The sequence below is a fragment of the Sylvia atricapilla genome, chromosome 8, assembly GCF_009819655.1.
Source record: "Sylvia atricapilla isolate bSylAtr1 chromosome 8, bSylAtr1.pri, whole genome shotgun sequence".
Classification (NCBI taxonomy): Eukaryota; Metazoa; Chordata; class Aves; order Passeriformes; family Sylviidae; genus Sylvia; species Sylvia atricapilla.
In genome coordinates, this window is record NC_089147.1 from 9,399,888 (window position 1) to 9,412,874 (window position 12,987).

At 41.2% G+C, this 12,987-nt stretch overlaps 2 protein-coding genes across 5 annotated transcripts in view; one reads left to right on the top strand and one right to left on the bottom strand.

The window, feature by feature from the left end:
• VTI1A (vesicle transport through interaction with t-SNAREs 1A) overlaps nt 1–589 on the bottom strand; it is a 256,201-nt gene extending 255,612 nt beyond the window's left edge. For all 4 annotated transcript variants that reach the window (XM_066323581.1, XM_066323580.1, XM_066323583.1 and 1 more), the window contains exon 1: nt 189–589. In XM_066323581.1, coding sequence (XP_066179678.1) covers nt 189–282 — 94 coding nt within the window. In that variant the 5' untranslated portion in view covers nt 283–589. The remainder of the gene's footprint in view (nt 1–188) is intronic.
• Nucleotides 590–651: 62 nt separating this feature from the next.
• ZDHHC6 (zinc finger DHHC-type palmitoyltransferase 6) lies at nt 652–11,414 on the top strand. The gene is made up of 10 exons (XM_066323566.1): nt 652–1,045; nt 2,791–2,882; nt 4,460–4,619; nt 5,685–5,846; nt 6,430–6,483; nt 7,962–8,129; nt 8,408–8,449; nt 8,826–8,971; nt 9,060–9,103; nt 10,853–11,414. The coding sequence occupies exons 1-10, from the start codon at nt 797–799 to the stop codon at nt 10,954–10,956; spliced, it is 1,221 nt and encodes a 406-aa protein (XP_066179663.1). The 5' UTR covers nt 652–796; the 3' UTR covers nt 10,957–11,414.
• Nucleotides 11,415–12,987: the final 1,573 nt, after the last annotated feature.

Below are 12,987 nucleotides of genomic sequence, written 5' to 3' on the forward strand. Positions count from 1 at the left end.
GGGAGGTGACTGTGCTGTGTAAGGAGGAGACACATTCGGGTGAGGGAACGCTGAGACCTCACTACAACCACGCCGGCACCTCCCGCCACCGCCCTGCGCGCCCATCGCTGGGAGCTGGAGCGGCTCCTTCAGACGAGCCGGCCGGGCCTGCGGAGCGAGGGCCGCGGGGGCGGAGAGCAGCCGCTCACCTCCTACCAGCTTCGGCACCTTCCCGATGCGGCCGGTGATCTCTGCCGTGAGCACGGCGAAGTCCTGCTCGTAGCTCTCGAAGTCGGAGGACATCGCGGCGATGGCGCTGCCGGTGCCGGGGACGCCGCTCCGGACCGCGGCGCTTCCGCGTTCTGCCACCCCAAAACGCGTCCCCCAGCTCGCCCCCGGGCGCCTCGCCACACGTTCCGGCGAAACTCAGGAGATTTAACCTGCAGGCCCAGTCCCTCTCGTCCGTCCCGACAATTCCTGTGAGACCCTGGCGCTGGGGATCGCGCTGCACCGCAGGCGACGGGTCACTCCCGTCCCTCCTCGTAACCTGCAGCGGGGCAGGAACGCGGCTGCGGAGCTAGCGGTGGGCCGCTGTTTCCTGGGGGGCTGTATTGCGAGCGGACCGCGGGCGGGAGGTGGCAGCGCGGGCCCCGCCCCCGCTCCTCCCCTTCCCTTCCCTCCCCTCCCTCCCCACTCCCTTCTCTCCCTTCCTCTTCCCGCTCCCTTCCCTTTTCCCTTCCCGCCCTCTCCGTCGGCGGCCGGCGGGAGCCATGCACGGCGGCGGCGGGGCGGCAGCGCTCGGGCGGCGGTAGCGGCGATGGTGGGGCCGGGCGCGCTGCAGCGGGCGCGGCGCCTGTGCCACTGGGGCCCGGCGGTGGCGCTGGCCGTGGTGGCCGTGTGCTCCGCCACCGCCATGGCCGACGCCGCGCTCTGGTACTGGCCCCTGGACACGGCCGGGGGAAGCGTCAACTTCGTGATGCTGCTCAACTGGACCGTCATGATCCTGTACAACTACTTCAGCGCCATGTTTGTGGGCCCCGGGTACGTCCCGCTGGGGTGGACGCCGGTAAGCGCTGCCTTGCGACCGCCTCGTCCCGGGGCTTGGCGGGGGACCGGCGGGCAGCCCTGGGGCCGGGCCGGCCGCCACCGCGGTCAGGACGGGAGAAATCGCGGGTCTTTCGGTGCCGCCCTTTCTCCTCTGTGCCCCAAGGACGCTCCACGCTCTCAGGCCACTCTTTCCTCCTTATCTTGTTCCGAAATCTTTGCTTTGCCTCTCCCCGCTTTGCTCCTGCCGCTTCCAGAGTTTCCAGCACAAACCAGCTTTTTCCCGATCCCGAAATAGGACTGATAGAAACTTCCTTACACAGTTTGGAGTATTAGAAAGCAGCGCGCTGGACGCTTGAAATGCCCTTCCTGTAACCGAGTGTGCCGAACGTTGGGTAAACAGTTTTTATCGCCCGCACTGATTACACATTCATTAGCTATCCCTGCTGTCTTAATGTATGTATAACGTACATGTAATGCTTTACTTTACATAGTCACATTCCTTATCGGAGGTCCTTATGTGGCCTTTCGGGATCTCCTTTGGTGGTCTTCAGTGGCTAGTGCTGTAATATTTCAGGTGGCTGTTCCTTGACCCCCGCTCTTGAGCAGGCACGGCGCTGCTGATTTCCATGACTGCTGCTTTGTCAGCCTCGCAGAGCTGCGCCGGCTTCCTGTCGCCTAAATTACATCCTTTAACTGCTTCTCCAAGGCTCTGTTCTGCTGCCCTTCTCCGTCCCCTCCCTGTGCTGTCAGGAGTCTGGTAATGCTGCTTGGTTGGCAGCAGTTGCTATGTTTTATAGAGGCTTCTCAAAGCAAAGCAGCAGGAAACAAGCACTGTTAGCTGGGAATGAGAACCTCAAGGTTATCTGAATGCACCTGCAGATACCTGTTTTAGAGATTTTGCTGCTAGCAGTAACAATTAGAAGTAATTAATTTAGAAAATTTCTTTTTTTATTTTATGCAAGCCAGAAATTATACGGTTACCTTCTGCTTATTAGACTACAAGATAGAAGTTTGCATTTCCTGTGCTTTAGTAGTCTTGGAGGAGTTGTGGTCAAGAATGATATGAGTTCAGGATCTCAAGGCAGCTGCCCAGAGTTTGTGTTCTGTGGCGTGATGAAAAGTTTAGTGCTGGTCACCTTTCTAATTGTGGAATATTACCAAAGACACAGTCTGGGCAGAAGAGGATCCTGCTAATCATCTTAGCAGGACAACTGGGTACTCCACTTCCTGAGTGGAAGATTTTGGCCACTGCTTGCTGTCTACAAGTGTCTCTGTATCTCATCTTGCTGTAGGTGGGTGTGTGTGTGTGTGTAAAAGAGATTGTAAAAGAGTTGAACATTAGTGTCTACTAATGCCGTATCTTAGTAGTAAGTTTAGAGTGGTTTATGGTGTAAAATAGAGAGAAAATGTGCTCAGGATTTTTTTTTTTTTTTATTAGAACAGTCCCATGCTGACTTTTACTCTCAGAACTTCACTATGAAACCCTGCTTGTACAGTTGCTCTTCTGACAGAGGAACTGTTTATTTCTTTTAGCAATCAGCACTTTCAACAGTGGGAGATGGCTGTGTTGATAGCTAAGAGATTAGCTAGGAGATTATTTTATTTTGTTTTTTCCTCTCCTTGATGCCTGCCATTAAATAGGGTTGGACTGTGAAACACACCCTGTCAGAAGAAATCAAAGGTGTTTGAGTTGGGAAAATGTCAAGATAAACATTGCCAGTGAAGTTGTGTATACATCTAACACTCCTATTCTTCTGTTTAAAGGAAAAATCTCAGGATTGCATGTATCTCCAATACTGTAAAGTGTGTCAGTCTTACAAGGCACCTCGTTCACACCACTGTCGAAAGTGTAACAGGTACTGTTTCTCTTTAATTTGTTTAAAGTCAATATTAGAGCAGCTTCAAATCTAATGATGGGCTATTACTGTAATTAGTGCTTCCAGCACTTGCATTGTGCTTTTTTAAAAAGGTTCCATATGAACACTACAGCCCTTTCAAGTATTTCCACTTTCCAGTGTATGATATCTATACAGTTTTGCTGTGTTTCAGTTAAAAATTTGACTTTCTTTAACATTTTCTTTATAGTTTGAAATCAGTTTCTCTTAAGAACTTCCTGAGGGTACTAACAAAACAGTGCAGTCCTGCTTCAGGGATGTGAGTCTGTGTAAATACCTAAAAATCATCTGAAATTCTTTTTAAATTCTGAGTTCTAACATTGGCCTGCTAATAGAGTAGAAATACCTATTCTGTCATTTTTCCAGATGGGAATTAAATGTTGATTTGAGTGGAAATTTTGGACTGTTTTTTTACTCTGCAAAGCAGGTTTTGAGGGGAGCTGGCATGTTAACTGAAGTAATAAACCTTTTGGGCCAACTTAAGAACTTTGTACCTTGTTATCTTCCAACACACTTGTTCTGATACAAAGGATACTTTATTATAAATAGCTGTCACAAGAATTTAGTGCATCTTGAAAAAATCAAGGCACTTCAGCTGTCTGCAGTGCAGGCAGGTCGTCCTCTGAAGGACTCTTAAGAGGATGTGGTGAAAGGATATTGCAGCATACACTTCATTTATTTCTGTAAACCTAAGATGTGCAGTCAGTGTGTTTTAGGAAAGAGAAACCGAAACTCCGGAGCAGTGCTGTAATTTGGCTACATCACCCCAGATTTAAAATTAATGACTCTTTTCCTTGAGTGACAGTCATTACAGTGAGGACTGATCATCCAGGTTGTCATGTAGACTTTTACACCTGCCAAGATAATTTGGAATGTAAACAAATCTTTAATCAGATGGGCTTTTTTTTGTATCTGTAAGCTACACCAGAATAACCAGCTTTATATTGAATACAAGATTATCTCTGGGGTGTTTACACTTGTTAAATGTATTTTGAAAAGGATTTTCAATGGTGTGAGGTCAATACTTAGCAATTGAGAAAGCTTTCAGAGGGTTTACCACTGAAAAGAAAGAGTCACTGTCACACTTCTGTCTTCATCTCTTCCTTTAAATACTCCTTTTACAAGTAGTTCACAGGGAATTTGATATTTCCGTTATTTTCCTGGAATTCTAATTTTTAAAAACTGGCATTAACAGTAGTCCTTAATTATTGTGATCATAGCTCTTACAAGTCCCATTCTATGGCTCTGTATCCAGGCTCTGTGCTATGGTGTTTATTAGCAATTAGTTAGTTTGAGTAAAGAGGAGGACATGTAACTGGGGGAGGGTAGGACCTGGAAGCACTTTTTGTTTACCTTTTTTAATTCTACAACATGGAAATATAATTCTGAATAGCAACTAAAAAAAACCTGTGGTGTTGATCTGTCAGAAATTGGTGGGTTTAAATGAAAGACTGGAGGCTGAGAAGTAGAAAGTCATCCATCCTTGGAGTTTTTTGAGAAACGTGTCCTTTATATTAATCAATATTTATTATTCACAGATGTGTGATGAAGATGGATCATCACTGTCCTTGGATCAACAACTGTTGTGGATACCAGAATCATGCATCTTTCACTCTGTTTCTCCTCTTAGCTCCACTGGGATGCATTCACGCTTCTTTCATATTTATTATGACAATGTACACTCAGCTTTACAACAGGGTAAGAAAACATAACTAAATGCTTAAAATATTGTTTAAGTCAGGAGCATAATTTATCTCTGGAAGTACAAGAGAATTTGGTTTTCTGAGAAGAAGCATGTGGAATTCCTTGTTATTCTTTCCACATGCACTCCTAGTTCTGCTGTCTACCTGTAAGATGTATGTATGTGGCTGGTGGAGAATTCAAAAAAAGTTGTTTCTATTTTCATGCCTTTTTTTTTTCTTTTTTTCCTGTTGCTTTTCATAATCACAGGGAGTTTCCCATTGCTTTACATTGACGGAAGACAGTTTTTTTTTTTCTGAGTAGCACTGAGTAGAGACAGACAGGGTGTGTTTTGGCTGGCACAGAAAACAGCTGCTATTTATTTCCAATGCACAAGTTAGATCCTATTTATTTTCCTTTACTGGCCACTTTTTTAGAATTGTGTTTATTTCTTCAAGGAAAAAAGGTCCATTATTTTTGGGACTAAAAATAGGTATGTTAGCTGTGGGGATTTTAACTGGAAAACTTCAACAGTGAGCAAAGCTTCTTCTGGAATACACCCTTTATCTTGGATCCATGGTTAAGACTATAAGCTTTGATTTCAGCTTTTGTGGTTGCAGTGAAGAGCTTGATAACATCAGCTAAGTGTAACAGATGAAGTTGCATTTGTAGGAGCTGAGCTGTGTTTGCAGGGTGATAATGTTGAGAATTGCTGTCTGCAAAGCTTTCAGAGAAAAACCTGCAGCATTTCCACGGAAAATGGGGACTGTTCTGTGCAAACATTGTCCATCTGACACTGATGAATGTGTTTTTGTTAACATACTAGAGCCTAGATTTTTTTGCTGATTTTGGGACCTGTGGAGCTTGCAAGATGGTGATTTTGGTTTCATTTTCCATCTAGCAACAAACTTCTGAAGATAAAAGAAAAGTATTTTGAATATTTTTTTTTTTAGTTACTCTGCTTGCATTATAAACCTGTCAGATGTTGGACACTTACTTTCAGAGCCAGATTTCTTATGGATAACTTGCATTGTTTCAGCAGTTGGAAAGTTCTGGAGCTGAATGGAATTCTTGTCTTTGCAGATATCTTTTGGGTGGAGTTCTGTGAAGATTGACATGAGTGCAGCCAAAAGGGACCCTCGTCCCATTATTCCTTTTGGACTGTCTGCATTTGCTGCATCTTTATTTGCCTTAGGACTGGCATTAGGAACAACTATTGCTGTTGGTATGCTGTTCATTATCCAGGTGAGTCTGTGGCTCTGGTACAAAGAAGTTAAAAGTTGTAAGTTTTGCATGCTTGTGGAGCAGAAACAGAATTCAGGATTGAGATAAGAACAGTTGTTCAGAGCTTACGTTGTTTTCTTACTTTTCCAGGGATTTATGTAGCTTTTTCCTGATTTTTCTGTTACCACAGTTTTGGGGTTTTTTCATTATTTTTCATGGGAGGTCTTGGATATGAAAATCTAATGAACTAAGAAAACATGAGATGGATTTTATAAACTCCTGAAAAAGGCAAATTACTTTCCCTGTCCCTGCAAATATGTAAATATGACTGATATATATGTTAAAATGATGAAGATCTTTGGAAGGAAACAAAAAGACACATTTTAAGCATAAAATGCAATACTGTGTGATACCATCTTAAGTGTGTAATTCTAGAATGTGTATCTCTGCTGAGGGTTAGCTTCTCACAAATGTTTCAGTTCAGTCTATAAAAGTTGCTTTGTTCTTTAAAACAAATTTAGTTTGTTAAGTGAAGCTTTCTTTGTATAGCTGATGTATTCCTGCAGAAAATAAATCCTAATTTCATCTAACACTTTTATTTCAGATGAAAGTAATTTTGACAAATAAAACTTCAATCGAATCCTGGATTGAAGAAAAGGTATGCTTTTATTACAGTATTCTCATACTGTAACAAAGTCTACTTTCCATATTTATAATTTTTTTGGTTTCCCCTCTGGGTTAAACTCAAAGATGTTATTTCAGTTCACCTCTGACCTAACACTTACAACAAGCATTTCCTTTACTGTCTCTGAAATTCACTGAAAGAAATGAGAAATCATGTAAATGCATAGATTTTTCTTTTGTTTTGGAGGAGTTTTTTGCTTTGAAAAGACTTTGCTTATCTACTTGAAATATGTGAGTGTTTTCATCTGAAACTTGAGCTCTGTCATTACACCTGCCTGTACCTTTAATTGTCCACTTCACTGACCCATTCAAAGGGGCATCTTTTGACTCACGGTTTTCCCCATTTCTTACTTTGGATTGTAAGGGAGGATTTTCCTTGATTTGGGAATATCTTCCTTGATTTTAAAGAAGTACTAGAAAATACCTAGTCTTCTGTCCTTTAGATTTTTCTTGGATTTCCTTATCTTTATAGAGGTTTTCACAAGATTTTTCAGGTGAAATATAGTCAAGCAATAGATGCTAAGTTTACAGGAAGCAAAACTGATGCAGTATTTAGAAATTAGTTTGATTCTATCTGGTTTTGTTTTATGTGTAAGTCCACAAACATTTCATAATGTTTTGTTGCCTTTCCTTTATTTTGTATGCCAAATTAGCATGACTATGTATTTATCTTAAAGTACTTAAAGTGTTGCAGTGTCAACTCTTTGCACAGGATATGGCTGGATCCAAGACCTGTTAGACCTTTGAATAATGGGATATAAGTGAAAGAAATCCCTGTTATGACTATATTGTAGGATTTGGGGTAATATGTTGAAATTTTTACTGTAAAACACTGGCTACTAATATGTCCCTTTTGAAAGCTAAGCACAGACTGTAATACATAAATATTTAATAAAATGGCATTATTGCAACAGAGAACACTGCTCTGTGGCTGCTCCACTAGATGTCGTCAGAACTGTGAGAATGTAAAGCTCGTGACTATGGAATGTGGGTGATTCAGATCATGCCTGTGTGTGCATTCTTAGAGGAGGAATTGGCACTTCCAGTGTTGAGTCATGTTCATGATCATTAATCAAAATATTCTGAGCTGTGGAAGCTTTTGTATGTCACTGAGAAATAGTCAGGCATTAGTCCCTTAAAAAAAGCAGTAAAGTAAGATCAGTGTAGAGGGAATTACCAGTGTAGTCTGTGGACTCTGTTGTTAAAGAGTTAATGGGGGGTGACAGGGATGGGGATACCCAAACCAGACATCCTTCTGGATGCTGGGATTGGTTTAAGCAGTTTTTAAAACCTGGGTTGATATAGCAGAAACTCGCTGCTCTTGCCTGGAAATATTTTCCTTGAGATCCCATGGACTCATACAGGGCTTATGACCCAGCATTCTTAATATTTGCTTCTTGACTGGAGTTTGTAGGGTGTTTTTATGTACTGCATTTCTTAATTATTGTCTAGGCCAAAGACAGAATCCAGTACTACCAAACGGGTGAGACCTTTATCTTCCCCTATGATATGGGAAGTAAATGGAAGAACTTCAGGCAAGTGTTTACATGGTCTGGGATTCCTGAGGGAGATGGCCTGGACTGGCCAGTTAGAGATGGATGTCACCAGTACAGTTTGACGGTAACTGCTCTTCCATGATATCTCAAGATGATTCTCCCAACTATCCAATTGTCTGTTTTCCTTTGCAATAACAGACCAGCTTTATTGATAACTGAAATAGATGGGCTTGAAATCCATGCACAGGAGTTCTGTTAAATGTTCTCCCATTTTCGATGCACTAAAAAGTTACGCTTTTGTGAGTGCTTCAAACTGCTTTCCTGTGTTTGTTGAATGATTTCAATACCTGGCTTCATTTTGTGTTGAATGCTGCCTAAATTTCTATTTATAATCATTTGTAGATAGAGCAACTGAAACAGAAAGCAGACAAGCGAGTAAGAAGTGTAAGTATTTGTGAAGTTTGGTCTAAAATTACTTTGAAATAGTAGTATAAATAAATGGAATTAATCAACAGAAACAATGTATAGCAATCCTTGCTTAATTAATCTTTTTAAGCATTTAATACATTTAGTCTTTGCATTTGCTTCTTAGTTTCCAGATGGGAAGCATGATACATGATAATAAAGAGGATGATAATGAAACATGATAATAAAGAGGACTGTGCTTCATTGTTAAGCAGTAATTTAGAATTTAGAGTCTCTTTGACAGCCACTGTCATTATGTTTAAATCTGTGGTATGCTTGAATTGATTTTTTTAGTGTGAAAGTTACCAGTAAGGCCTTCAAATACCAAATTGCTGTGTTCTGTTCCAATCTGCAGGTGCGGTATAGAGCCATAGAGGATTACAGTGGTGTCTGCTGCCCTGTGACTAAAGGTGTTAAAACATTCTTCACAACACCGTGCACTGAAGAGCCTAGAATTGCACTGAGTAAAGGAGATCTGATTTTAGCCACCAGAGGCTTAAAGTTAGTGGCTCCACACCTTTATATTTGGTTAAAAGAAATACTGAGTTGAGTTCTGGCATCTAATTACCTGTTATGCTTCCTTCTCCAGACACTGGATGTATGGTGAGAAGATTCTCATCTCAGCTGCTGATGGTATGGAGCAGTTAATTTCACTTTTTCTCTTGAAAATTGCAGATCAGTTTTATAGCTAGCTAGAAATGTGTCCAATATGAAATGTTCACTTCTAAAAATGTAGAATGATAATGTTACTGGCACTAGCCTCCCTCCACAGTTTTTATTCTTTGCATCTAATAGACTTACTAGTTTTGCTAAACATTGAATAACACTGTCAGACTGGCAGAACACTCATTTAGTAGTTTATTGAAGGTTGAGTGGGAAGGGAGACACTCCATATTCTAAGAAAAAGTTAGACATTTAGCCTATAAAAAGGTTAAGGACGATTCATTTTTTTGATATTTACATGGTGGTCTGTCTTAAACACATCCAGGCTTCCTATCTACACACCCAATATAAGTATAGAGATTAATCTCCGTGTATCTTAAAAACTAGGAGACATTATGTCTTTGGTTTGGAATAATTTCTATAGACTTTAATATGCATTTATAAAACTAACTGTGAGTGTTTTTAAAGACAATTTAAAGACATGCTGATCTGTTGAGGGTGAGCATCACAGCCACCTGCATTGAAGCTTTCACATTTTTCACTTCAGACCTCTTGCTTTGGACTGAACTAAAATTTTACCTGCCAGAATGTGTGTTGGATTCTGTTGTTGCTTCCAAACAACTGTTAATTTACTGCATGTGCATTTGATATTTGCACAAGTGAGGCTGCCAGCAGTCACTGCACTGAAAGAGTCCACGCTTTTCATGGGAGGTCTGAAACCTTCATGGGCTGGAAGTGCCCTGGCAGCTCACTCCAACAAACTCCTTCAAACACCAGATACAGATGAATATTGTATTGCATTGTTTATTGTGAAGATCAGCAGGACATATCTCCTCTATTGAATGTTGGGTTTTTAAAATCAGCTAAGATGTGGTGTGGATGGAGAACTTGGTGAACACGGAGGGGCTGGATCAGACTAAACTTCAAAAATAGGATGAGTTTTGTTAGGAATGTATAGCAAAATGCTATAAATAAGCAGGAATAAAAAGTTGCACTACAGCAAGATGGCAAAATGAATTATTAAGTAGCAGTTCTTCTGTGGAAAAAAAGACCAATGATAATCTTAAGATGAGTCAACACTTTGAGAAAAGAAAAAGTATACAGCTTCCAAGATGCTGAAGTAAACCTTCCATCCTCCCCAGCATTGGCAGAGACTCTGCTGAAATACTCCTACAAATACAAGCAGTTACTGCATCTCAAGAAAGTGGAAGATAAACTGTAAAGGGTTGAGAGGAAAACAAAGAAAAATGAATAATTAGAATAATAGAAAATGTGACTTATAGGGAAAAGCCAAAAGAATTGGGATAGTTTACCTGGGAGAGGAGTAGGAAATGGGGGACAACCTGGGTATGTACAGATAGTCATCCAGTAGTGTGCAAGTCTGGTAGACAAGTTGGTTATCTGCTTCCTGTGCCCCTGGTGTGTAGAAAAAAGAGCTGTAAACCTGATTTATAGACAGAAAGTTTCAGATAGGGTATAAAGATGAATTTTCTTAAGGAAGGTAGAGCACTGCAAAACTTCAGAAATGTCTGAAAATATTTTAGGTAGTTGGATTAAATCCATGCATCCCCAGGCAGTGATGTTAGAAATGACTTAGATGTTCTGTCTTGTAGAAGAAAATAACTTACCTAAGTGCTTGATGTCTCTTCCAGTCCTGTGTTTTTCCTCAGTAGTGGGCCATGTTTTGTTCTAAGTTAATACAACTTTTCATGTCTTAAGGTGGAATAAGAGAACGAGGCTGGTTCCCTAGGAAGTGTGTGGAAAAATACCAGTATGACTCTGAAACGGATCAACCAGTGGATGGAGAGAAGAAAAGCAAATAGCCTTCTAATTTTTTTAAATACAAAATGGAATTTTTACTTCAGACCACAATCCTTTACTTGAAATTTTCTGTATATTACTTTAGACTTATGCAATGAATATGTTAGGATGAGGTTTTCTTTTCCTCACAGCTGAAGGGGTTGTATATGCTTGTGCCATGGTTTGCATACTTTTTAAACAATAAATAATTGAAGAAGCCATTCAGTGGATTGCCTTCAAGATGCATCTTTTCATCACAGTCAGGATTGTTTTTTTCTGTTTAAATTGCATTCTGAACATTAAGATTTTAGGTTTTTTCCCTCAGCCGCATCTGATTGTTATGCGTGCTGCTTATCTTTTGTATTTCTCTGAAGCTGCCCCTGAAAATAAACACCTGATTCAAATTCCAGATAAAATTTGTTACCTGTGACTTTTAATGATGTAAATTGTCCACCTCAAATAAATGATACATTCATATTCACTTGTGGGTTCAATTGTTCTTAGACCTAGAAGAATGAGGCATGGGAATGTGAACTGACTGGGAAGTAAAGATTTAACCTTGTAAGTTGCTTTTCAAGATTAAAAAGGCTTCAGTTGTTGCAACAGGAATATTTTGTGCTTTTAATGGCAAAAATTACATCCAGCACTGTCTGTTCCCTTTGAAATCTGAGCCAGTACCCAAGAGATCTTCATCCATTTTAGAGTGAAAGAAGCAGCATCCAAGAACAAAAAGTTTTGTGAGTCTAGTTGCTGCTAATGATTAACAGCCTTCTTAAAGCATTTTCATTTAGCATCTAGCATGGATTATTAGGAGGAAGACCTTAAATTGGAGTGACTTGTACCAGCTCAAGGCTTTTTAAATGTCTCCAAAATGCAGCAGGTGTTCACTCATAGTGCAGAGTTACATGTCAGTCAGGTTGAGAGGTTTTGAAAATCAGTTCATGTGGCAGAAGTGGCACACAGGAGACCAATATAAGACCAATTTACACTTGACTTGCTATATGTGTTTTATTGTTGAGGCAGTGCCATTCACCCTCCAAGCATATCTATGCAGGGAAGCATCACTGCTTATTGTATCAACAAAAGTACTTTCCAGGCACTGCAGCAGGTGGCATCAGGATTCAGCCCTGAGTTTCTTCAGATCTCAGTTGCACTTGATTTACTCTCCCCAACTAACTTGCTCGTTTTTGTGTGCAAAACCAGTTCTGGGATACATTTCTTCTTCCCTGTTTTGTTTTTATTTCTCCTGAGTCTCACCTGGGGAAAAAGATTAGGCTGCTACTGACTTTCATGTCACATTGCTTTAAGGAATGCATAGGAAAGATAAGCAACATTTTTGCTTATTGAAACATGCAGTTTCAGAGACTTACAAGCCTTTATAGGCTCGCATTTCTGACAAGCACAGTAAGTCATACAATGGTTACCTGAAGATGTTAAGGTCTTTGGGCCCACATGAGAAACAGAATTGGGTCAGTTGTTTTTACTAGTCAGAGCTAGAGCTGCCTAACAGCAAGGGGGAATCTTTTGATAAATCTTGCTTTCGTTTTGGGATAGCTGACCGAGAACATTAAAGAGGGAGCGGAAAAGCCACTAGCTGTCTGAACAAGACAGGGAAGATAATTCTTGTCTGCAGAGAAAGAAGTGGCCTAGGAAAGCTACAGATCCACCTTCCCCATGTTGCATCCTTGTTTGCACTGCCTTTTGAACTGCAAGGACAGGGAGTTCTCAGCAGGGACAGCACAGACTGATGGAAGACAAAGTTTTCATCTTGCTTAAAATATTTTCTAAAGCAGCAGCTTAGCACAGGAAAAGCATGTGGTAAATTCATTGTTTCAGCTCAGCCTAAGCTGAAGATAAGGAAAAGAAAGTTGGGTAGAGGAGCAGCTACACTACAGGAGCAAATCTGGGCTACATTGTATTACTGCCTCATGGCTGGAGCTGTGGCTGACCAGTGACAGCATAGGGAATAGGTTCACGTTCCACAGCAGTTGTGTTCTAGCTGCAGCCATATAGAGCCAGGCAGCTGACCATGTGGTTGCAGCAGAGCCACAAGC

Excerpts from the sequence above, each read along its gene's own strand:
- ZDHHC6 (XM_066323566.1), top strand. The coding sequence starts at position 797 with ATGGTGGGGCCGGGCGCGCTGCAGCGGGCGCGGCGCCTGTGCCACTGG. Across the intron at positions 2,883-4,459 it reads CACTGTCGAAAGTGTAACAG|ATGTGTGATGAAGATGGATC; the intron begins GTACTGTTTCTC and ends TATTATTCACAG. Across the intron at positions 8,130-8,407 it reads GTCACCAGTACAGTTTGACG|ATAGAGCAACTGAAACAGAA; the intron begins GTAACTGCTCTT and ends AATCATTTGTAG.